General features: G+C 39.3%; 1 protein-coding gene across 2 annotated transcripts in view; it reads left to right on the top strand.

Annotated features, from left to right (window-relative positions):
- FGD6 (FYVE, RhoGEF and PH domain containing 6) overlaps window positions 1–26,688 on the top strand; it is a 74,808-nt gene that overhangs the window by 23,085 nt on the left and 25,035 nt on the right. For both annotated transcript variants that reach the window (XM_072865516.1, XM_072865523.1), the window contains exons 3-9: window positions 6,118–6,265; window positions 9,727–9,794; window positions 9,887–9,917; window positions 18,378–18,529; window positions 19,370–19,526; window positions 20,772–20,859; window positions 26,423–26,473. In XM_072865516.1, coding sequence (XP_072721617.1) covers window positions 6,118–6,265; window positions 9,727–9,794; window positions 9,887–9,917; window positions 18,378–18,529; window positions 19,370–19,526; window positions 20,772–20,859; window positions 26,423–26,473 — 695 coding nt within the window. The remainder of the gene's footprint in view (window positions 1–6,117; window positions 6,266–9,726; window positions 9,795–9,886; window positions 9,918–18,377; window positions 18,530–19,369; window positions 19,527–20,771; window positions 20,860–26,422; window positions 26,474–26,688) is intronic.

Below are 26,688 nucleotides of genomic sequence, written 5' to 3'. Positions count from 1 at the left end.
GCTGTAGGAGTAACTCAGATAAGTAAGCCAGCTAGTCCAGGCTGCATTTCATCCTCATTTACTGCTTAATGGTCCGGTATGCCTGAAGGAGAAATGAAAAGCAAGGGGACATGAACAGGACAATGAGGGAGGGAATTTTTTAGCTATGATGGTAGACAGTCACCATTGTTCAGAGAATCTGAAGTTTAAATGATGAGGTGCATATGATGGGTTAGGGTCCAGGTGCATCTGGAGTGATACGAAGTTCATCTTTATGCTTTCCAGACTGGTTTGCGAAAGGAAACGTGCTGATGTTGGCTTCTTCAGGATGGTTGTGGAGCTGAGGTATCGCAGCAAAATGTAACTCATCCAAAAAGTACATTAATTGATGCCTTTATTAATCTAATCCCTCACTAATCATGTCATATATTTTCTTAAAACTTCCATAGGAGCTCACTAGTGATCTTGGTTAGTATTCATTATTATCTTTGTGCTTTGCCAAGTATGCTTGCTTTCTAGAACTGATTTCCTTTTTTTCCAAAAGCCTGCAGTAAATAAATGTTAAAGACATTGAACTGTCTTAAATAAAAAGTATTAAATTAAAGCAAAAGGAAGTTCACTAAACAAAATCGAGCAATTATTAATCAAGCAATAATTTCACTTTTGCTTTGGCTTTCCAAGGGCATCTTCGGTTGTCTTGAGCACCCAAATCAGATAATTGCTTCTTAAATTGTTTTGGGATCTTAACTTGATTTCTATATTTACAGCCCTTCTTTATACCTCAAAAGAGAGATTCTGAATTTAGATAGGACCTAACAGAAAAGATGCCATAGAACTTTTTTTTCTTTTCTTTTTTTCCTTTAGTCTTTTAAGTCTTTCATCCTTGGGATTTCCCAGAAGCGTATGGCTAGGATCCATTGAGGGAATTGGTCAGTGAGGCTTGCTGCCTTATCTACAGCTATTACAAGTATGATGTGCTATGAAAATATATAACAGCCTTATCAGCTACTGCCTCCACAGAGAGCCAGTGTGCTTTTAGGTCTTAAAAAAAAAAAAAAGCAGCTGAACATGCCTCAATTATTGAAATTGATTGCAGGGACTGGCAATATTAAAAACTGAAAATGGATGAACCAGCAATAGTAATTGTTACCTCTCTGGAGGAAAGTGAGATGCAAGCAGCTGTGAAAGCATTGTGAAATGCTGTAACAATAAAAAAAGGATTTGAGATGAAATGTTATGGAAGGGTATGCTTATTGTCTCTCTGATGTTTTGGTGTGTATTTTTTAGTTGAGTAGGAACTTCAGTTTGTGTAATTTTTCCTGTATGTTGAAGGCTTTCTTTAAAAATAAACAAACAAAAACTCCACAAAAAACTGCAATGAAATACTGGAGGAAGAGACAGAAGAACGATAAAGACGCTGAGACACTCCTACCAAAAGCAGAGTAGAATGGATGCTGCTTTTAAAATAACGAAAGGATGAGAAAAGAATAATTTAGCAGGGTGTTGTGTTCTGTTCATTCAGCATTCCTATATATTTTTGATTACTTGCTGGAAGTAGAAAAAACATCTAAAAATAGTGAAGATCACAAGGAAATGTGTGTAAAGCATCAGCGTGGATGAATCTATTTTAACAAATACTTTGGAGCTGTGGAAACTTGCTTTTTAGTAGTTATGGTGATGCTAACACTTGAAGTAATTCCAATATACTATAAAATACTTAATGTTGGGGCATTCCATGGCAGAGAATCTCTCTGAATCATCTCAGTCAAGCTTAAAATACTAATTGCCTTCTAAATTAATTGGGAACTGAGGCTGAAATGTTAATTGTGACTTCAGGCTATAGTGTCCTATGCAGCCTCTAAATCAACAGTGCCTGAAAGTGAAGCCTCAGGCTTATTTGGAGCTTCTATAGTAATACAAATAAGCTAGTCTAACTAGTCTTGGTCATCTTTTGAAGATAATAAGAGGTTTTTATGCTGATTAGGATTTATTCTTCTGGCTGTAATAGCTTGATGGCAGTTTTTAAGTTTTGACAGTTTATCTTGCTGTATGCCTGACTAGGACTGACATGTTTTGTTTCATTAATATTTTACTATCGCATTAGGAAAATACAGCCCAATGTATGTTCTTCATCCCATAAACTGCTCATTCCAAGGCAAACTAATGATCCCTTCATTTTATGTGTCAAATAAAAAAAGCCCCACATCTATATTTAGGTAACTTGCTCACAAGATATGGCAAGATATTCTTACTCAGTGGGCAGCATGGTGAGTTGGCAGTGATGGTATTTCACATGACTGATAATGCAGAAGTTTCTCTTGGTAGTGCTTGCGGGTAGGACAAAGAATCGTGATGAAGAGGGAACAAGATAGAGATAGTTCACAGTACCCCCAAAATACCTGTCAGAAGAGCTGCCTAAAAATAACCACTACTGCATGCCTGTGGTATTTTGGAGAAGGGGAATTGATACGTGGTAGAAAAGATTATGTTTGTTTAAAGATTTCCTACTATTTCCAAACTCATTTAAAGGCTACAGGGGATTTCGCTTCATCCAGAGACAACTTTAAGAGAACTATATACACTTACGTTATAGATGACTTCAGAGGTAAAAGTACAGAAAGAGTAATCAGTAAATACAGAACTGCTTTCTGTTTCGACAGAAAAGCCATAGTATTTATGATGAAAGATTAAGGTGTAAGGTACAAGGAGAGTCACATGAGTTCCAGCACGTGGCTGATAAAGGCAGATCAACACAGTGACTTTGTCACCATCTTCTCTGAAGAAGAGGACACGACCGCAGGAACCACCAGGAGTGCATCTACCCATGGCTACAGTATCGCATCCTATCCCTGAACTGGGGGCTGGTTTGATTCTGGAAAAGGGCTGGGTGCAAACTGACTTTTGATCATTAATCATCTAATCATCCACTGTGCTTTTTCTTTAAAAAACAAAGAAAGAAGGGGAAAAAAAAAAGCCAAACACCAAAAAACCCTCAACAAAATGTATCAGCTGGAAGAACCTGAGGGCTGTGTTAGGTTGTGAGCTGAGCAAATACAGGATAAAGACATACAGGGGTTACTCTGAGGTGCTTTGACTGGTGGGGCAGATACTGTAGGCAAGATTTGGTAGATGGTTCTCTCAGCTCTTGTAGTTTCTTTTACAGGAATAGTAGGTGCATGCGCACCACAAAGGCAAGAAAGGGAGCTTACTGCTTAAATGTTGTTGTGATTCCCAGGAAGGAAAAAAAAACCCATATGTATACGGTGAGTGGCTCTCATCTGTGGACACGTACTAAACATCCTAAATCATCAGTAGTTAATTATTAAAATCTTTTAGTAGCTTTTTACTGAAACTTCCTATTAGATAAGCTGATTAATCGTTCCTTTAGAAAATTCTTTACCCAACATAAGCTGGCTAGTTTGATCTTCATCCTTCAATGGTGACAGGGTTATGTTTGTGCAAGCAGAATACAGCCTCACCTAGAAATATGCTTGTTTCTGACTTCAAAAAGGGCAGGTTTTCTAAACATTTAAGTGTTAGCACAGTTACCCTGAAACGTTTAAATGAAAAATGAGCAAAATCTGGGAATGAGCATCCTGTAGAACATGCTTAGGCAAAAGGATTGTGATTTCACAAGCGTGGAAATAATGTTTCCTTGGTGGGAAGGAGGGAAGGAATCCTAGTTAAAGGAAATTAAAGCAGCAGTTAAAACGAATATTAAGGATAGGAAAAAGGGCAATAAAATGTCCATTAACAAAAGTAAATGTTGATGAATAAGTGACTAAAAAGTGAGTTCCAGTGTGGTTAGAGATAAAGCGCTCAATACATTTTGCAATGGAAAAAAAATAAATCCCAGATTAGATGTACATTCAGTGACAGATGTGCACAGTAAAACTGTAAATAATATAGTAAAGGAAGGAGTAGCAGTAGTTATTTCTGTTGCAGGTTTCAAATAAAGCAGGGGGATATATCTACCTCATGTAATGCTACAGATGAAATAAAGATGTTTGTCGCCTATAAAATAAAAGGATATGGCAGATGGCATCTGCTAAAATGAACATTCTCAGGCCAACAGGTCATTTGACTGTGAATTAGATAGACTAGACAAAGAGTTTTCTGAATTGCTGAAGTTAACAAGTAACTGCAGAAGTCTTAGTGTCCTGCTAGCGCGGTTCCAGGGGAAACTCCAGGGAAAAGCTGCTTTTTTGCCTTCTTGAAGCTCGTGGAGGTTCCACGGGAACCGTCCCTGGTGTACTCCATGCACTGTTGTCCTCAGCGCTCGTCTCCCTGGTGGATGCTCTCTTTCCGCGTGAAGCTGATAATTTCCAAACTGAAATAACTGGCTCTCTCTCTGCACCCTGGGTGCTGCCGTCTTGATCCGGGTCTCATTTGAACTCAGTGATGAGCTTGCAATCTCCATTCGGGTGGGGGGGAGGAAGGAGTTCTTGGAGACAGTAACTGCTTGGGTGTTTCCTCAGTCCTTCCTGTGTTGTCTTAATAGAACCAAGCTATTTTAATCTTTTCCACATCTTCGTGGCTAACCAAAGTCTGTCCACTTATCTTATCTTCATCTCTAAATATATTTCTATTTGTGATCAGCATTTGTGTGTTGGGTTTTTTTGTGGGGGTTTGTTTTTGTTGTTTGTTTGGGGTTTTGGTTGGTTTGTGGTTTGTTTTTTTTTTTTTTTAAACTCTGCCTTGAGCATTGAATAATCAACACCTTGCTGTGGCTGCCAGAGCATTCTCACACAGCTAGTATTCCTTACTTCTGCTATTCATGTTACCGGCAGACACCTCCCATGGGATCCACGCTGACAAGTTCTCTTTCTGGTAACTATCACAGTTGGAGGTGGTGAGTCTGAAGAGTTGCCCTCCATCCCTGCTTTCTTGTGATTCAAAGTTAGGAAAAGAAAAGATCAGTCGTAACCATCCCTTGTGTAGGGTGGCAGAGGGCAGCTATATGAAGTCTGTAGCCCCGACAGATGTTGGTTGCACAAAATTAGGTGTTGATCAGCGCAGTGAGATCTCTGCTGGCTGCAACAGCGTGGGGACAAGGGTTTCTGGATTTGCTTTTTGTTTTGTAGGGTAGCTAATCACTTTTGGCTCATATCACAATAAGCCTGTGGCATCCCAGCATCTTTTTGCAGGTCTTGGACACAGATTATGTGAATTTAGACACAGCTTTAGTGTAATTGACAATTATCAGATATTTTTAAGGATTAAAAGTAGGAGCCTAGGGATTTGCTGTGTTTCTGTGTAACTTTACCAAAACTTCAGGCAGTTTCCTCTAGTCTCTGTTTTCTTCTTTATTTTTCCCTATTCCCTTTTTTATTTTCTTCTAGAGTTGCATTTCTTAAACCTGTACTGAAGTTGTCAAGGCTAGTTAGAGGAAGAAGGTTGTGTGCCTGTCTCATGCAGTTTCTGTATTGCAAATACAGTTGAAGCTAATGAAAAGAGAACTCTGTAATCATCGTACAGCAGCAGAACAAGGTTATATTTTATAGCTTTGACAGCTACCTAGAAGGTGTCTGTCTCTGGCAGATGGGAGTTTTTAATCACAAAAGATTCTGCTTTCTTGTTTTTAAGAATTATTGGACAGAATGGTTATAATATTGCCATCCCTGATGCAGTTGTTCAGTGTATGCATTGACAAACAACCCTGTAGATATGCATGCATCTAAAATTTCAGACAGAAAGCTCCAGTCTGAGTACCATATCTGGAACAAGTCCTGATGCTATGAGATAGAGGAGAGCAAAATGGCTATGATCTTTCTTTATCCTTCTGGCACACAGTACGAATGTTGCACTATACAAGCACATAGCAATAAGGGACTAGGTTTATCAAACTTTGCTGTCAGGCAAACTCTGATGGACAAGAACAACATAAATACTCCAAAGGTATTGTGGCTTTTGCTTGCTGTCAGCGAGCATCGTATCAATACTAGCATAGATAAAACATTGCAGAGTTATGAGTCCACTGTGGAAAAGCCTACCACTGTCGTCGTCACCTTCAGACTACCAACTACTGTTTTCAATGTTTCTGGTACCAAGTAGACCATTTATTGTGGGGCAAAACAGAAAGCTCTTTACATAAATAAAGTATGGTATGTTTATTGACTATACATATTTTAATTTTAGGTCCTTGGAAGAACACCATGATCATCCTAATGTGGTAATGGGAGATCTTCAGTCAGATGAAGAAGATATCATGAACAGTTCTGATGAAGATGATGACACAAATTCTGATTCCAGCAAAGGGGAGCCTGATCCTCAAGAATATAAACAGGTATCTTTTTATCTTTATCTTCTGAAGTTATTCCTCACTCTTGCACTATTTTGTAAGTTGTAACCTGTTGGGATATTTTCAAATAAAAGGCAACATAACTATATATTTCTTTTTGTCATTCTTATTGCTTAGTGTTTTTTTTATAAAACTTTAATATATGTACGTTAGCCTGATATTAAGAGGTCAAGTTTAGAAATATCCCCCTACAAAGTGTGTGTTGCCTGGCATATTTGCTCTTAATCTTTCACTGAATCGTGGCGCTGTACACCTGCCTACTGTGCTCCTTTAACAGAGCTACATGCACAGATGTATGTTTAGAGATCTTCAGTTTTGAGACTTATAAATACCTTTTAGTGAGGCTGTCTACACCTCACAGATCCTAGAATGCACAGTGTCTCTTGTGCACTGACCATTTAAAAGCAATCTTTGATTTGTCAGCCTTGGTGAAGCCCAAGGAAAGGGGCCAGGTGAAGGTTGCAAGGTCTGAGGAGGTCCTTCTGAAAAATCTCTCGGAAGCTGTAGTTTTGCCTGGATGGTCCTACATGGGGGGTCTTGGCCACGCACCAAAGGCTGTGTTCCAGTAACCATTTCTGTGCAGACAGCTTTCTTGTGTTTGCAGGTTCTGCATGCCAACCTGCCAATTCACTGCTTGGTGCACAGGGGTCAGGTGACTGAACCAGTTTTTAATGCTTCCTTTTCAATGGCATGATACACAATGGGCTCAACCTGCCTTTCAGCATTTAAGTTCCTTAATTCACTCCAGTCAGCGCTGAGGAGAGACTTGGTGTGTGCACGAGAGACCTGTCGCTGTAGGGTTGCAGAGCCACCTCTATGGCCCTTGGAGGAGTGTAAGCCACGCTTGACTGTTGTGGTTGAGGTCTGACCTTCTGCTAGCTTCTGCGAGTGCCAGCTTGGAACGATTTCCCCTATTTTAACCTTATTTCTTCTTCAAATGAGGAGCAGGAAGACAGCGCTAACTACTTAGAATGAAATGAAGTTCTAGGAGTCCTATCTCTCTCCCTGGGGGTACCCACTTTCTTACTTCTCAGTCCTGGACACCCTACCACCAGCCTGCCCATAGACCAGTGCCTCTCCTCAGTACCAGTCGTGGCAGCTGTTTCCTTTGATAGTAGCTATATTTGCTTCTTTTCCTTAACATTGAATAATAATGTAAAAAAAAAAAAAAAAAAAAGCTGTGAGACTTTTTAGTGCTGGAAGAGAAGACTTGATGATGATGTGTCAGACCTGAATGTCATTTAACCACATCTTCTGAGGAATAAATTGGGGGAGGGAAAGAGAATCGAGGGCAAAGCTTGTTCCTGTGACACTAAGCAGGACTGTACCTGTGTAGAAGCTAACTTTCCTTGCGTGCCTCTAGAAATGCCCTCAACCTTTCACAACGGAGTTTTACAGGAAAGCATCCCTGTTACGAGGCTTCTCGGGCAGGTTTCACGAAGCAGTTCAGCGCTTGCTGTGAAGCATCTGCTCGTCGGCTTGCTTCAGCCGCCTGCGGCACGTGCGGCCGGCAGCTGGGGATTAACAACCAACTTCCTAACAGGGAGAGCAGCTGCAGAGGAGCATGAAGCAGTCTCTGCATCGGTCATCAGCTGGGCTTGTTTTCATTTTTCCTTACCACAAGCATCTGGCTGTTTTGATGCTTTCTATCCGTTAGCGGGGTTACAAGGTTCCTTCCCAATGCCGTGCCTGAGAGCCCAATTTGTATCCCTTCGGTTCTCCCACTGGAGACTCCCCTAAGCCCAGAGTATCTTCGGCTGAGCAAATGCAAAGTGGCCTTTTCAGTGCCAGCTGGTATGTGAAAAGTCTTTCAAGTGGGGTTGAAAACAGACTGTGATATTTCATGTTGTAATTGTTTAGTGTTAGCATCTTGTTCTCCAAATACTAATTTTCATCTCATTTGCAACTGTCACATCTACAGTGATGGCAGATACCTTGCTCTGCATAATTGAGTTACTTGTGAATTCAGTCTTGTAGGGAGCGTGTCAGCTGGGCTTTCTAAAAAGGCATCGAGGCCTGAGGATGGGTGTTGCAATCTCGCCTGAATCCGATTGACCCTCACTGGGTAGATATAAGTGTTTTTTGGAAATAAGTTTAATTTTAGAAGTAAAATCCCAGCTCTGTGTGAAGATATCTATGTAGTATATAAAATAAACAATGTATTTTGCATATATGTGATGCAACACCAAATTATTAAATTTAGAAATTAATTTTAATTTAGTAATTCGGCACTGTGTCAATTAAATTCAAATGAAAAAATAATTTAGATTTATTTTTAATTTTGAATATAACAATATCATTAAACCCAACCTATTAATATCATCAGTTCCGCGGCTTGATTTCTAGCACTTGAGACTTGTTTATAGGTTTGGCAAAGACCTAAAACTCCAGATAAATCTTGCAACATTAGTGCTTATGAACCAAAGGTTCATATATGCAATGCCACCCATATCTGCTTTTCTAGATAAACTGTTCAATGCCTATATTATACTACTGTACTCAGTCTCCCCAGGACTTCCATCTCACTTGTGTTGTATATCCTGTGATGTTTTAGTGCTCCTCATCCACGCTCTTTCTTTGCAGCCCATTGAAATGAAAGCCTGAATATCTAATAGATGTGGTGACAGCTGGCAGAAGAGAAGCATATGGCAAACCATGAGAGCTGTTATGGAGAAAGGTGTTTTATCTGAGGGAAATTATACATGGGAGTTACACTGTAGAAAACATATTTGCATCCTGACACCTACTGCCTTTTGCTTTGCTATACCTGTTCCTTATATCTGATGTTGAACAGTAGCATTGATTTTTTGGAAGCCAAATCTGTGCACATAAAAAACATCGTCATCTCCACAGTGTTTCAGGTAGATGACAAGGCTTGCACTTCTACAGCTTTGCAGTACGGTTGCTGTGTTTTTCAGCAACTCCTTTAGTAGATGGTCAGAAGCTGACTTTTCTCTTCAGTGTGGTATTTTTCTCCTTTCATAATCTTTTTCAGTAAAGAAAACGTGTATTTCTTTTAAGATGTTGCTGAAACCCATTTGAGTTTACTGCAAATATTACTGTTTCTGTATTAATCAAAAAAAATGAATAATATACAAATATGATCCATACTTTACTACTTTCAATAACCAATAATTGTCACTTGCTAGAGCTTCATTCGTTATAGGCTTCAGTGCTTCCTGTAATAATTAAATAGAAAGGCTGATAGTGTTATAAAAACTACTCTTAGGTAACGTTGTTGTTTCCAGCTACAAGCTAAATTGATTTTCTCATGGATCCTGAAAAGCCAGAAGATTTCAAGGCCAGGAGATTACAAAGCAGTATAAAACATTTTTATTAGAAATAACTATAGAATAATTACATTGGATTTGAGGAACTACTAGCCTGAAATGATCTTTACGACAGTTTTAGTAGGTGCATAGTATAACATATAATTTTATTTGCAGAGTAAGGCAGCTGGAAAGAAAACAAAGGTTTACCATATTGCCAAGGAGATCATGAGCTCAGAGAAAGTGTAAGTGTCAATGCTAAACTTAACAGCTACTCAGTTTATTTTAATTGGGCAATTAAAATGTAACTATTTGCTTTTTCTTGCTTTTCTGATAGGTTTGTGGATGTGCTAAAGCTCTTACACATTGTAAGTATCAAAAAAAAAAAAAACCAGCTTCCTCTTCTATGTTTAATCTGTTAAAGTTCTATGTTTAAGCTTTATTGTAGTGAATGTGACTTTTTTCTGCTGTGTCTACATATTCAAAATATAAAAATTAATCTAATTAAGCAGAAGTTTAAAGTTTCAGATTTTATATAATGGATTAATATTTTGGTGGTTCCTTATGCATCTCCTTAATTAATGTATGCATTAATTATGCAGTCTTCCAGCTGAATGGGGGTATTACTTGAATATTGAAAACGGAATATATATTCATTTATGTTAATCAGCATCATATTTATAAGCCAGCTTGTACCATAGCAACCAAAATAAAATATTTGGTTAGAATAACTTTTAAAGTAAGGGGGTGAGGTGGGAACAGTTTACCTTTAGAAATGGTAAATAAAAATACACATTCTTTAGGTAATCTAACTAATTAGCTCTAATGTTGCATCCATCACCATGGCAGCATATTTTGGGGGGCTGCAATTCATTGACAGATGCTTGCTTTCTGATAACAGCTGTGATTGTAGTATATGCAATGTGTTGTCCACAGCAAGGGTTAAGTATTTAATCCATGCTTATGCAGACCAGTCATCTGTTAAACCTGCTGTGTAGAAGGTGATAATAGGAAATTAATGAAGAATTTAGCTTTCTCTAGCTCCATTTTATGTGTTTTCTGTCAGCTTCTAAGTGATATGCGTTTGTACCATTTTGTCACTCTATTAAGTGCAAGCATAGTGATTTTTTTTTTTCCTTGGGCAATAGAAGTGGTTATATTGCAAACAGATGCGTTAGTCTATCTTAGTCTCTTGAGAAGCACGTTCTGTGAAACTGGGAACAAAGGCTCTTATAGATGGATGTATATAGTCCTATAATATTGAGGTCTTTCAGGAAACAAAAAGCTTACCACTTGCCGATTCCTCTTTTGCCTTCCATTTTAGTAATTGATTTTCTTATTCTGTTGAGGCTTGGTTTTTAACAGCTGGGTGAGGCAGTTGTGGCCAATGTATAATTTATATTCAGCATGGTTTCTAGTACAGAACTCAAGCTTAAATACTGGTTAAAGGAAGAAACAAGTTTTAAGCTATATGATTTTTAATTATCATATTTTTCAGGCATATAATTTATCTTAAAGGTGTCTTTGCTTTTCAGTGTACCAGTTCTTCAGGTAACATGCGCAGTACTGGAAGCAAAGGCTGTTGGTGCAGAGGATGGAGACAAGCAGGGGAAGAATGTGGGAGAGGGAAAGTAGTAGGGAGTTTAGGAAGTTTCTGGGATAAACTTCAAGCTGTAGGATGAGTTTTGCTTTTCTTTAATGGATAACTCACAACTCTATTCATGACAGTATGCTAGTTTCTAGCCGCCAAATAAAAACCCATTAGAAATGTTTTTGTTCGCTAGCAATAACAATCGACAGGTATTCAACCTGGTCTAACAGAGAGGATGCTAGGCTAGGAGTCGAGGAAATACGTTGCCTTCAACTTGTCCGTTGGCCTGCAGCATGAACCTTGGTCAGTGTCCTTGTCAGACTGGGCACCAGTTTTGAAGCTCTGTGTGTGTGTGTGCACGTGTTCTTCATTAAATAAAAATTGCCATACCTGAGAGAGGTTGCATGGTTTTTTTACGCAGAGATGTTTTATTTACGCAGAGTGGTGTGCCTGAGGATTTGTGTATGTTTGTCACAGACATTCTTAAATCTGTTTATTTAATCATCTATTTGTTATGGATAATATTTAAACATTGATAAAACTACCCTTTTGATTTTACCTGTACTGAACCACTTTGGCTTCAGTGTCAGGATGGCTAACTGCCAGTCAAGCAACCTCCGACAGATTTCTGGAATTAAAACTTAGATTCTCCCCAGGCTGGGCTGTTTTACCCATAGTAAAGATTTGGCTGGTCAGGTGAGGCTCTGTTACACCTTCTGTACCATCTATTGGTGATTTTCCAAAGAGTAAGTACTTGAAATTTAGTGACTAATTCCATTAGTGATGATGTGAAATTAATAGTATTCTCCTCAGTCAGTCTTAACCAATGCCAGGTAATACAGCTCATGGCTCTTAGTACAGCCAGGGAACCAGGACTGTTGATGTAAGAAAAAGGTTTTTAAGTTGCTACTGCTTAGAGCATTTGAAGTGGAGTCTAAAGCAGTTGAGAAGGTGGGAATGTGCTTGCAAACTGGTTACAAGTACCACTGATTTTTTTTTTAGCTTTTTTTTTTCTTTTATATTGACAAAGTCAAGTTGGGTAGAGCAACTCTTCCAAGATACCAGGGTGCCGGCCTATTTGGGCACTGTCTCACTTTGTAAGTACACCTGGCTGCTTCTGTTGAAGACAGACTACAAAAGTTCTCTAGAAAATTATAAACACTTGGGGACGCTTCTGTAATACGAAATAAGCTGGTCATAACAGAGATTAGGGACTGAACTGGCTTTGCACACTGATGCTCTCTCAAACATACTCGGTGAATAGGGTTGCTCGAGGGAGGAATCAAACATTAGATGTAATCTTGAATTCTCTGTATTTCTGTAACTCTTTTAGAGGACCAGATTCCAGTAAAGTGCTGTTAGAAACTCCTGAAAAACAAAGGGACTTAAATCAAACCAGCTCATCTGCATGCATCTTTGTGAGATGGTTCATGCATGGCCTCCAGAGGGTAAACAAAGGTTGAGCAGATGCGAGAAGTGCTGTTTCTTCCCTAAGGGCACTTGCAGATAAAAAAGGAACGGTGAACTGGATGTAAAACATAAGTGACGCAAGAGAAACAAGTTTGTCACCACTGTCTGAGATGCTCTGTGCCCAAAAAACACCTGGTGTTCCTGGAAAACTAGTAAGGCAGGACTGATGCCATTTGTACTTCTTAGTTGTGGGATTCTTTGGAAATGGTTTGCTTTGCACAAGTGAGAAGACCTCCTCAGCAGCACCCTGTTGCTGTAAGGATAAGCTGCCTGGCTTATTTGTTGTCATTTCTTTTGTGCATTTTTGTTCCTAGTTTTGTTCTTTTGCCAAAACCCACCACTCTTTGATTTCGTTTTCCCTCCTGCTACAGTACAGGCAGTGAGGCTTCTGGTCCAGCAGAGCAGCAAACTTCTTGGGATGGCTCCTTCGTTTGCAAGGCTTAGCGTATGACTTTGTGCTGCGTGAGGAAAGAAAAGCTTAACCCTTCAGGCTTTTGCCTGAGCCTTTAGATCTGCACATCTGACTTAGACCCCAGTTCTGTCCTTATTAGGACTCTGAGCAAGTAGGAGGTTGTCAGGAGGCACCTGTAACTTTTCTGCAGCCACAAGATCAGCTTCTTATTGAAGAAGGCAGATAAGAGGTCAAACTTTTTTTTTTTTCTATTGTGTATCCTTCCAGAGGCATTTACAAGAGTGGGATTCTGGTTTAATGTTTCCATTTTCAGGAGACTTTTGCAAAATTATGTGTGTGTATATATATATAAACTTAGACTTTTTGTATATTGTAGCCAAATACTATGAAAAATAATTCATAGTAGATTTGGAAAAAGAATGTAATGTGTATATTGAGGAATAAAATAGCTATGGGTTTTGGAGCAAGGTAAGTCCTGACCTCTGGTCCTGGCTTACAACTGACCTACTGTTTGGCTGTGAAAAATTCTCTCAACCTCCAACTACTTTTTCTCCAACTGTAAAACTTTAATGTTTGACCAGTCAGTGGTGAATATGTTGATAAATTTTTAGTCTATGAAGTGCTTTAGAATTGCTGATTGAGGCATTTGACAATTAATTGCAGCTGTAGTCATCTTATTAAAAAGGCTAATAAAATAGTTTGGGTTTGGAAGGAAACATTGCTCTACTACCCCACCTATTCCTTGAAATAACATTCTGGGAATATGCCACAGTCAAGCCATTGATTATTGTAAAAAATTAACTATATTATATTATTAAACACTTATAAAGGATTTTACCTGAGAGAAAGGTGTGGAACTACTTGGCAGCTTTCCAGAAGCAATCTCATATGCTTGAAAAATGTCACGATCCACACTTACTCATGGTCTGCATTAACTGTCGTTGCTACAGTTTAACTTAACAGTTTATGGTTAATAGTCTAACTATAGGTAAGACTGCCTATTTATATTTTAAATAATGTATTTGTGAAATTGTCTTTAGCTGTATTCCTAGCAGTCGTGTTTACTGTTTGTGACATATAGAAGCCTGGCTGTTCCTCAGAGCGTGAAACTTCCTCCCCTTCCCTCCTCCACCCCGTAGGGTGGGTGTGTGTGTTCCTTGAAAAGCGTCCAAGCGCAAACGTATTTTTTTCCCTTAAATTAAACTGATATTTGAGCTATCTGCAGGTGTATTTAGCTGGGAGTTGTACCTCAGCAGAAGGGATTATGGTTTATTTTTGCTTTGCTGATGGTATGTTCTAGGAGAACAGATCCAAGATGAATATTGGTTGAAGCCTTAGGAGTAAAATACGTGACCATGTTTAGATCATGCAGTTCTTTCTCCTCCAGTTAAATTTATGAGAAGTTTTAATTTCACCCATTTGAAATTATCTTAATTCAGCTACTAGATGAAGGTGCGCTTAACCCAGTCAGCAGCTGAGTGAGGGTTTAGTCTGGTCAGTACCTATATTGGTTTACAACTAAACTTGTTCCTTTGCTCCTTAGGCTGAGGTGGGGAGGTCGCTTTGCTGCATGCTGGGTGGAAAGAACCGAGAGGGACTGTGAGTCAGGGCCTTTGCAGAGCGGAAGTGTGTGGGCTGATGGCAGATGATTCACAACAGGGTCAGAATTATTTCAGATATCACGGCCCTTTGCTTATTTAAGGAAGCTGCGTTGAAGGAGGGGCAGGAGGAAACAAAAGCAGTGATGGTGGTATCCTCTCAAATATTGTTTGAGCTGCACAGCTCTGGGGGGAGTGTGTACTAATAGAAGAAATAAAATTCCCTCAACATTTTCAAGTTGGGAATGTTTTATCAGGCAGTAATTCAGCAACAATATGTACTCAGAAGCCTTTAAAACTGTCTAAACTAGATTTTCATATGGACAAGTATCCAGTGAGATGCTGTCTTAGTCTAGAATAAACTAAGACTGTTTCTCGTTTGGAAAGAATGTGCTTTCCAGGAACAGTGGTGAGTGCCATCCTCTTAAAGTAGCTGTGTGAAGACAATTAGTTGCCTTTGCCTAAGCAGTAAAAAGTGGTATCAGAAGATCATTATTGGACCAGAATATAATGTAGAACTAGAAACTGTAAACTAGCGTTTCAGAAAGTCTACAATAGCCTCCCCCCTTCTGAAAGGAAAAATTATCCTGGTGAGAAGCTGGGATGATTCAGTATAACTAGCATAATCTTTTGTTTTCTGTTGTGCAGCATATGAAACTTTTGTCTAGAGTTGCAAATGGTGTTTTCCAGTGAAATAAGCACATAAATTCCAAAGCATGGCAAGTTCTTTTTAATGAGTAAGATTATAATATGTGAAAGGCTCATTTTTAATTAGAAAACCTCTGTCTTTAAAATTCATGGTAATGGATTGCTGCATTGCTTCAAACAATTTCTAGGACAACTCAGGTGACTGTCTTTGAACAGACTGATGTAAGCAGTGGTCTTCAGCAGTGTTACATAGTACTATATGCTAAATATGTTTGTAATATGAATCACTTCTTGCAGGTATATATAGATATCAGAGCAATGTATATATTACTTGCAACAGCAATTCTATTTTTATTTAGCAGTGAATGGATTTAGTTTTAGAAGGAATTAGGTTCTGGTGCATTAAATGACTGTTATTGCAATTCCTAATTTATAAGTCATTCACCTACTTGTATAAAATGTTGTCCTTGTCTGAATACCTTCCACCCTTTGGAGTGAAATTTCAGGGTTTACTTTTTAAGTTAACATATTTTACATTTAGTAATTAAAACAGACCTGTTCTATGTTTTGTCCTTTTGGATAAGAAACAACTTTCTCAGAAGGCCAGTACCTTCAAGTGTAAGCAGTTAGCTCCAACCTTGTTACGTTTGCTTGACTTTTCCTACCCCCACTCCTCAGGCATGTGCTCTCTGCCTTCAACTCTTAAGTTTATCTCAAGATGAACTTGGCACGATAGTTACTTCACACCCACTGCCAGGTTAAAAATAAATCTTAATATGATTACAGTGACAAATGCATTGTACTGCTTCTGTAGTGAAGACTTGATAATTAAAAGAAGAAGGAGGAGGAGAAAAAAGCGTTGAAATTTAGCTCTTTTGTTGTTTAGCAGGCTGGTTTGCATCATTTGAAAGCTTCACGTTATCTTTCTTCCCTGCGTTTCCTCTCTGCAGGGCTTCCTCCGTTTACTCAGTTGTGGAGGGGGAGGGAGGGGGTGATGAAACAAAGTTTTGGTTGGCTGTTTTAATGATAGAGTCTTTCATGGCATGATCCAAAGCCTGATGAAGCTGATGGACTTTGGATCAAGCTAGTCGAAAAACCAAATCTGTATTTGGAAAACATCCGGCAGACTCTTTGAATGCTATATCTAGAAGTTAAATAAATGCTCTTAACTACAAATGACATTCCTGTCTTATCTACTGGTGCTTAAACCTGGCTCCCTGCTCTCCTTTTATTGTTTGGTCAGGGAAAAGCCTGGGTTGTTGATTATGCTACAGACAAAACTGCTTTTCTTTTCATCATGCAAGTAGCCTTACAACATTCAGACAAAATTCTCGTTTCATCCCATGGCAAAGTACATACAGTATATTGTGTGTGCATGTGATTTGGGGGGGGGAGAATATTATCATAATATGATGATGCATTTTGCATGAAGCTCTCCAGAATGCCTCATTTGAGCTTTTGCCATTGTAATTCCATGTATCATTTCAGTGTTAAGCAATGCCCTAGGGTCACGAAAACCCATAAGATGCAGCTGGTAGTTAACCTATGTGTCACTAGTCTGCACAGAGGATGTAAAACAGAACATTTCCATATGAATAACGCCATCTGTTTTTTAACTCCCTTGCATTTAGTTCTCAGCCTTCCCTCATCACAGCCATCGCCCTGTATCTCCTTTCAGTTTCTTGTCATAACTCTGCCCAGTCACAGCCTTCATGACCCAGAGGGTCACAAAGCAAGAAAGTGTCTGGAGCTCACGCTGCCCAGAGCTGATGTAATGAGGAGAGAGGGCAGGGAAAGTTGAGGCTTAAGTTTGAGAGACCCTAAATAGTGCCAGATGCTGGACTGATGAGATAGCTAGTAAGACCTGTAGTAGTAGACCTGGGGAGGGGGAAAGAGGGGGCTAAATTTTTTTTCTTCTCTTTTTTTTTTCCCCCAACCTGACGACCCTACAGATTTTCAAAGGCAGGTGTGGACCCCATGCACATTTAAAATATAACTCATCATTGTACTTAGGAACATGTTGTTGGTCACGTTTTTCAGGATACGTATAGATCGTGCACACGTTACCAGGTTTCAGCAGACCACAAACTCAAAAACAGCTATTATGGATTGTCTTTTTTCCACTGTTGCCCAAATTCAAGTGAGACACGATAATACAGCGCACCACCTAACTTGGATTTTCTTTTTTGTCAGTTTAGACAGTGTTATTTTTCAAGTAAAATGCTAAATTTTTTGAAAATTTTGTTTGCATGTGATCAGGGAAAATACCTCGTGTAATGGATACTGAGTTTCAATATGGGTACAATCCTGGCCATACTGATTTGTGTGGGGCCAAGATTTTAATTCTGAATAGTTTAATCAGGACCAATAAGCCCCAGCGCTGTCCTATTGGGAGGTCGTTATAGCATAAAAATGCTATAAGAAGATCCTTCAAGTGTAAGCGGGGTTTTCCTCCTCCCTGTCAATGTTTTGAAGGTACCAATGTTGGTTTTGATCATCATTAACATTTGAAATCTCGTGGTTCCCATATGTTGTTACAGTATCTTTTTGTTAGATGTTAATTTTCCTGTGTATAGAAAAGCTGCTACATATAGTATTTGTTTGTGACCCTACATTTTTGTCCAAGAGGCACATCTTCCAAAAGGGCATTTGTAGATGACTTATGAAAAGTAGTATGAGTTTAAAATAAGATATTATGATTGAATTAGCTGATATAACATTTTTGCTTTTTGACCCAAATATTAGCAAGGAGATACTCAAGGCTGCCAACACCCTTGCAGATACAAGCTTTTTTTCCCCCTTAGTTTCCTCATATGTAGTACCAGCACATTTCTTAAGGGCATGTTATAAAAATAATGAACAACTTCTATATTATGCATACAGGAGCAAGAAAGTAAAGCTCCAGCATCAAACCAAAGGGATTAAGGCAGTCCCAGGGGAGTAAGTTGAAGCTGCAGAGAAACATAACCCAGATGGTACCCGCCTTGCCTTTGGTAATAGGGAGCAGCGCCCGGAATGTCTGCAGAGAGAACGCCGTTGTCTGTGTTGGTGCTTTGAAGGCTGTTCGCTCATGGGAAGGGGGGTTTTTGTCCTCTTTGTACTCCGGCAGGATTTCCGGGACGCTGTGGCGCATGCCTCTAGGCAGCTTGGAAAGCCAGTGATTGAGGACAGGATCCTGAATCAGATCCTGTACTACCTACCTCAGCTGTACGAACTCAATCGGGACCTCCTGAGGGAACTGGAAGAGCGATTATCTCACTGGTGACTATCAATAAAGGGATACCACTCCTTTGATGTTGTTGAAATTTATCTGTGGGGCTTATGTGACTCCATGTGACACGGTTTGACTCTTGTTTGTGTTTCACGTGTCTTCTTAAATGACAGAATTGATTTTGAAAGTACAGGAGATAATGTTCCGTTTAGATGTACTTTTTGCCATTTAGATGTATCCAGAAAGGTCCAGAAGGCATGTCAGTACATGTTTTTAGCAATCACACTTTTTTATTTAAAATGTCATTTTTAATTGAAAGTTCTGGTCCCTTCATGGGCGTGATAAGTGGACTGCTTTCATTAGAGGAAAAGGAGGCTGTCCTGAAGACCGGTTTGCGTTTTAAGGGTAGTTGAGATCTACTAACCAGACACAGTGCTGATTGACAGCCACAATCCCATTGAAGTCCATTCTCAGTTACACTGGTGGGTGGATCTAAATCAGCTATACAAAGCCTGTTGACAAAGGCACTGAAATCAGTAAAGACTGTACTCCCATGCTTGCTATTAAGGGATGGAGACTGCATCTTGAAGTCTGAAGGTCTGTCTCCTCAGAAATCCAGCGTGTACTAAAGTGTTCAAACAGTTCAAGACCATTTTAAACAGACTGTGTATGAAGTGGTTGTCATCTAACACTAAACTAGTGTGTCGAGGTGTGCCTGGTAAGGTTTTTCAGAGTAGCTACTGAGATGGATGCCTATCTGCTGAACTGTAAGCTTTTTGTTCAGAACATAAACTAGTAAATCGTACTGTGAAAAAGATAGATGTTTTGCTGTAGGGTTAAGATGTACGCTCTTTTTAGGTCTTACTAATTGCTCTATTTTTTGTTTCTAGGCTCGAACATCAAAGAATTGCTGATATATTTGTTAAAAAGGGTCCCTACTTAAAGATGTATTCAACTTACATCAAAGAATTTGATAAAAATGTTGCACTATTAGATGAACAGTGTAAGAAGAATGCAGGTTTTGCTTCAGTGGTCAAAGACTTTGAGGTATTGTGGTCTTTTGTAAGATATATCCTTTTTTGTGGCTTTTCAGCAGCTGTGATCTTCCATAAGGCTTTAGAGACTATCCTCCAGTTTGGTGGTTTTTGAGGTTTTTTTACTGCAGTCTTGGCTTGAGGCTTAGTAGGGTGGAACTGGAAAGAAGTAAATTCAGATTTTGTGAAGTAACTAGTGATTTTGGCTACCACTAAGATATGATAAAGGACCTTGATTTTCAGAAGATGCAGCGCTTGCTACAAATTATATCAAAGACACATTAACAAAATCTCTTCTAGCTGCCTTTTTTTTCAGTTTTGTCGCCTGATCGTACTATGCACTGATTAACTGCCCTATTTTAACCAGGTTGATTTCTCTACCACATCACAGGGCAGTAGCTTACTCATGGGAATGGTGTTTCATTTCAGTTGGAAACACAAAAAAGTGAATTTTCTCATCTGTGTATGTCTAGAAGTTTCAAACCCAGGACATGCAGCAATTAGATGAAAACTGATTCATGTCCCTAAGAGCATTGCCAGATTTTCACATAACTCCCTTAAAACAAATCAGAGAAGAGGTGCAAGTTCCCTAAGCACATGATCCACACAAACTGTGAATTTACCTCCTATTACATGGGCTTCCCCTTGGGTAATCTCTGCTCTGTTTGCTTACAACTGGTTCAAAAGGCTACCTACAGTGGGCAAAGGAAGAGCTTGAGGTAGAGTCAGCAGGACAGGAAGAAGAAAAGAGGCCTTTTTAAGGACTTGGTGTTTCAGATGCACATTATTTTGAATGCAAACTCAAGATAATTAACATTTTTGAAGCATGGATCTTTTAATTCTGTGTTATCTTTAGAGGTGAGGATTAATTAAAACTTATGCAGTGAGCACTGCTGTCGTCTCTGCCTTTCTGCCTAATGGACACTGACAGCGATTACAAAGGAGCACGTTGCCCTTGCCACCGGTGTTTCCTTTATTTCTGGGAAGCTTCACCTTTCTTCCTCATAAGCAAAAGCACCTGTTTTGAATCCACAGAGTATGAGTGCTTACCGATGTCTTCTAACGCATGATTAATTTTGCATGCGGTCTTCCACACGGACATGCTTGCTCTGTAGTGCGGTGTTGAACACTGTGGTAGTCGCACCTTTTTAAGATAAAGCTTATCCAATGTAATCGGTAGTTGTTTGTAGGTATGTTTTCTTCTGCTGGAATCCTTGACTACCACAGAATCGTTACTTATTTTGGGTGTTTCTTTCAGATGAGCCCCCGCTGTGCTAGTCTGGCCCTCAAGCACTATCTGCTCAAGCCAGTTCAGAGGATTCCCCAATACAGGCTCCTGTTGACAGGTACAGTCAAGCTCTTTTGCAGGCTTAAGAAGCCAGTCTTCACACGTCCCAGGAAGCTTGTTTTCAGGTGGTTGTATCTATCTGTAAAGCGTGTTTATCTGACTTCAGATAAGTGAAGCTTTTTAAAAGAGAATAATAATGCAATAATAATAATTTGCAATAAGGTAACACAAGCGAGGTGCTAATATTCCCAACAGTGTGGTGTGTTCTCTGATGGTACATTCAGCAGTACTTGGAAAACGTGAAACCTGTGGTGGTTTTTATTTCTGTGGTAATAGAAGCCCGTAATTTCCTTAGAGGGTTGGAATGCTCCTGTTTTGCTTTGGGTTTTGGGGGTTTTTTGTTTGTTTTTGGTGTTTTTTAAATGAAGGAAAAAAGTAGTGTGGAAAAGTGGAGCTAGGAGAAGGAAGAGAAAGATGTCTATGCAGCTGTGAACTTCTGCAAGTAGCTTCTCCATTTCTGGCCCACCCAGGTGTTTTCTTCTGTAAAATCCATTCTCTTTTAAAGGCAAAACACATGTTTTAGTGTACGTTTACCAGTAAGTGCTTAAGACTTGTTACAGGGGCACTGTAGGCTGAAGAGCTGCCTTGGGACTAGGAAATCTGGGCTTTATACCCTGCTCTGGCACTGGCATGTTTGGGTGACCTTGAGCAAGTCATCTCCATGATGCAGCGCTTTCTTTTCTGTAAAAGGAGGGCAATGATAGAGGCCTCCTTTGTGAAGTATTTTGAGATGTGTTTGTTGTAAGAGGGGGATGGCTCCTGTAAGGATTTGGAAATACTTAAGGCATTGTTTTTGAAAGCCATTGCTTCTTGATGAGCAATTTAAAAATAGCCTCTGTTTATGTAGTAACTGCAAAATAAAATGCTCTGTGACCTTTTTTTTTGGCTCTGTAGCAGCTTGTTGGCATTTCCCCAGCAAGTACTTAGACTAGTGATGCTGTGGGAGATACAGACTTAAGTGTTATGCAGCAGTTACCAAGTTGTGAACGTTGACTGTTTTCATTTTAATTGTCTCATTAGTCACAGCTGTTGAAAAAAAGACGAAAACCCCTTATTAAATGGACTACTCTGTAGGGGAAAAATCTTAGTGACCCTCAATTGATGAAATCAAACCATAAAATGGCATTTGGGGAGTTGCTTTATTTTCAAAGGATACTGATTTAGGTCATTGTATAGGCTTGTTACACACTCCAAAATCAGCGGAGCTTTGGATAACTTCAAAGGTTTTAATTAAAAAGGTTGAACAGAGGATCAGGATGGAGTAAATGTCATTGTCAATATACATAGCAAAGTGAGAGATGTCAGGGGTGAATGGCACTGAAACAAAACTCAGATGTTGAAGGGGAATTCCTCATGACCATTAACTGTCATTGTGGCTGGGACAGGCTGTTTTAGACCTGAAAAAACTCATTCTGTGGTGATGGGGGTTGCTGTGGGTGTCCCCAGTCTGCAGACCTTACTGTGGCTGCCCAGCTTTAAATACACCTGCAAATGTTATTGGCAGGAATGGGCTTGCAATGCTGGCTGCTGATTTAGAAAAGTAATTTTCTCTTGTTCTATGGGAGCAATAAAAGAGGTCAGACTAAGAATTTAATTATGCTGGGGCTGGGGAGTGTTATTTTGGATCTTTTCATTTTCGGTCTGTTCAATCTATCATGCATTTCTGTTGTCCTTGAGATTCTCACTCTTCCGTATCTCTGTGGATGACCCATCTGCTCTGTTACCTTCCAGCTGCTCTGTGTAATACTGAGCAATCTCTGTATAAACTTGTGCTGCAAAACCTTTGGAGGACACGCAAAATCTTTGGATCTGTTGTTGCAGCGGGTGAGATGCAGGGATGCAGCAGCCGCCCCAGCTGAAGACGGGGGGGATCTGTGGGCGAGGGAGGAGGGGGCAGTGGGTAAGAGCAGGGGAGCGAAAATAATCCAGGAAATGAAGCTGCTAGGCCTGAGTCAGCAGGGATTTCTTCCTATTTAGATGTTCGGTGTCAGTGGGACAGCTTTGTACTGGTAACCTGCTGCTACACGGTCACATCACAAGATTGTTGCTGTGCTTTGAAGTGGAGTTACTTTTGTGCTAACAAAAGCAGGAGCAGGTGGACTCATAAATCAGCCAAGGAGAGGCGCAGCTCAGCTGTGTTTCTGTTTAATTATACAGCTTCTCCAGTCCAGCAAGTGAACTTCCACTTCTCCACGTACTGGCCCCGAGTTCTATACAGCAAATATTAGGTGGGGTTTTGGGGAGGTTAATTAGAGCCCTCTGATTTCTAATAGAAATGAAGGAGAGGTGATCCTCCCCTCCCGAAAACCTCTGATTTGAGTAGATGACTTGAGACTGTACACTATGAACAGGCTCTTCATTGTCATAGGATAAGCCTCTCTCCTTTTTTTCCTCAACATAAGGTTTGCAGAGAGAGAGTCTTTTATTGTCCTTAGCTGGGGTATAGTGAGGGGAGGCTGAGGGAGATGAAAAATCAGCCTTTGAGCACACTGCTCCTTTGCAGGTCGGAAATAGAGTTGTCAGAGGTGAGGCCAATTACGTGTTGGGGAACGATCGCTTTGAGTTTAACTTAATTAAATTAGACAGCCTGAGACAAAAAGTAGTTAATGAAGCAGAAGAGAATTTTTAGCAGAAGAAGCTATAGTCGCTGCCCCCCAGCAAGACGGAAGAGAGAAGTGCTGGCTGCTGTCAGGTAAACGCAGGGCATAAGGAAATTTTGTTCGTCATAGAAACAGTACCTGTGTGCTTGTGTGTTGATTTTTGTTGTGTTTTGGGGTATCCAGCAGAATTATGAATTTTAATTTCTAAGTCTGCCTTTCTGAAGCTATGCTTAAGGTCTTCCTAGTCTGAACAACTCAAGCACAGTTCAGAGGGGAAAATTTTTTTGGCAAAGACAGTAGATGCCATTCCACCTTAATATTTGACTTCTGTATTTATTTTATCTAGGAATATTTTTGCTAAATTTTTACTGTAACGTTATTCATGTCTGTGAAATCCACTTGTCTGTATAGTTTAAGCCAATACCTCCAGAAAGTAGTCGCAAGCACAGAGTTTCCAGTGTGTATTCACAGAAGAGACTAAAAATATCTGTTCTGATGCTTCTCTGAAGCTGAGTTTTAGCTATGAACTGAGATCCACTTACCAGATATACATAGAGAGTATTAAGATTAAAATTATATATTTATCACTTTCAGGATTTTATAGTTGCAAGTTTTATTGGCTGCTTCAGTCTTGTAATGCAAAAGCTGCCTTCCTTGTTAAATCCAGAATTTTAAATGAATGCAGTTACGTTAAAATCTCTAATTTTCCCTCTTCTGTTCACTGATGATATGATTTAAAATGCTAGAATATACCCATCCAAAAAATGTTTTTGAGTAATGTAAAGTGTTGTTGTTTCGGGGGAACATGTCATAAAGCATGAATATGCCAAGAAACAGTTAGTTCCCATGTTGAGTCTCTGGTTTTAAGTTTCCAGTGCGGTTACTTTAGATGTTAAATGGGATGTCTCCGTGTACTGGGAACAGTTTCTTAGACTGCCAGCAGTACATTTGCATATGAGTAGATTATACCCACCTCACCTCTTGTTCCCAGCCCGTAGAGGTGAGCGTGTGGTTGGCAGCTTTAAGAAGCTGGTATTTCTGCATAAGCTGTAAGGAGTTATTCTTAATACTGGGTGGTTCCCACTGGAGTCCTTTGTGCTGACACCGATGATGAAGATCAAGTTGCAGTTGTAAAGCTTCAACTTGTTTGCTTTATGGTATGGCTCAGCTCCCACTTGAGAGAGCACCCGTCAGCAGGCAGGGCAGGTGGTGCTGTATGGGTGACATAGGTTCCTCTAGGTTAAACCAAGTTAAAACCAATGTGAACTCAGTTCCTTTCAAAATACCTCCTGCTGATTTTTTTTTTTTCCCTCTCACCCCAGCTTCTTACCAGCATAACCCAAGGCGAAGCAAAATGAACTTTGTTTTTAGTGGAATATGTATCCACCTAAATATTGCACTGGAATGTCTGGTAGCTACTACAGCACAAGATCTTGAGGGATGTGAAGGACGCAATATTTACAGAGTGTAGCTGGAGAGGTTTTGGTGCCATGTCAGACTTGTCTTAAAAGATCACACATTGACCAAGCGCCTGATAATGATCAGACAAAACTTCGAGGAGAGCAGAAAGCTGTGGGTGTTCCAGTGGCCCAGCCAGCCAGACCTCCCAGCGCTCCCTCCCCGCTTCCCTGCAGGAGACCCCAGCCAGTTCCTCTTCCTTCACCCCAACCTGCTCTTCATGCTTCTCTCTTGGATCCTCCCTTAGGTCTTTGCCAAAAAAACAAAATTTCAGTGCCAAATATTTTTCTTCCTGTAGTTCTGTTTTTCTCAAAGCTTTCATTAACTGTGACAAGATTTCTTACTCTTTGTAGCATTTCTGCTACAGAAACATGTTTCATAATTCCCTTTTTTTTTTTTTTTTTTTGCATAAGGAAAAGATTACGATACACTGAGCAGTCTCTGAGGGGCATGCATGAAGCAAGACATTTTATGAAGGCAGGAACAATTGGCTCCTGATCCTTCTTGAGTAAAAGAATGAATTTGGGTAGGGCAAACATATGGGAGTTGAATTATTTCACTCCTACTTGAAACTTGTACAACTGCAAAGCTAAAATTGAACGCTTGCTAGGTCACATATGATTAGTTTTCAGTAGATCTGCCAGAATATTAATACCTCATTTAAAAGGTAATTATAAATCAGTATTCATTGTTATTATCAATCTAACGTATATTTCTTTGAAAGTTTCTGATTTGGTTTCTTTCAATTTTAAGCAGTTCAAAGCTGTAGCTTGTAGAGAATAGATGGTTGACTTTCTACTGAGGATATATATTAATCTTTGACAGGATATTGTACTTTTTGGTGAACTAGACACTCGACCAGGGAATGGAAACTCAAGGGAGATGTTTTCTTGTATAGTCATACATTTGGAGTTAATTTTAGCTAAGTAAAATAGATTTTAAAACTACGAAGACTTTAATGGATTGAGGGTGCCATCTCGTGGTTGAGGACCTAAATTTATAATTGAAAACCAAAAACGCCTATTTGAACATTGGGGGGAGGCTATAATACTTCTATTATTGAAAAATATTAATCATAATCAGATCTTCTGTAATGGACTACTTTTTTTCTTAGCTTCTATAGATAAGTTAGGTGCTCAGGCAAATATCTATAATCTTCAAAATTTTTTGCATCAGCTTAAATGTAAATGATTGAAAATATGTACTTACTTTTCATTTGCTTGTTTTGTTCTGGAATTACATATACAACATATCATTTGTCTTTGGAGGAGGCCACTGCTTCAATAACCTTATCTTCCCTGAGCAAGATATCATGATATACTTTCATTATGGAAATGCTAGTTTTCCTTTTGTTATTACTTTGACAGATTTAAAAGATTAAGTAGTAGATCTTTGTGGCATAGGTCTGCCTGAAAAGCAGATTGCCAGGGAAAAGGTGGTTTTTACTACTTTCTGATGCTGTTTATTTCTTTAACAAAACCATATTTTTTTTTCTTTATACAGATTATTTAAAGAATCTTTTAGAAGAATCTGCAGACTATAGGGATACTCAAGGTAAATGTCTCTTTAGATTAAAGAAATAACAGCTTATGTACATGTGATAATGTTTCTAAATTTTAAATGCATGCAAATACTAAGCCAGTAATAGAAATGTTTTCCATTTAGTTCTAAGTTTCTCAGCAGAGATACTGAAAGATTGCAAACTTGTGTTTCAAAAAAGTTTGGAGCTGACAGTGGTGTCAGCTCACCTTTGAGTTGAAACCAAGAGA

The sequence above is a fragment of the Ciconia boyciana genome, chromosome 1, assembly GCF_034638445.1.
Source record: "Ciconia boyciana chromosome 1, ASM3463844v1, whole genome shotgun sequence".
Taxonomy (NCBI): Eukaryota; Metazoa; Chordata; class Aves; order Ciconiiformes; family Ciconiidae; genus Ciconia; species Ciconia boyciana.
Note: the sequence above shows the minus strand (reverse complement) of the source record. Positions and strands in the feature narration are given on the sequence as shown.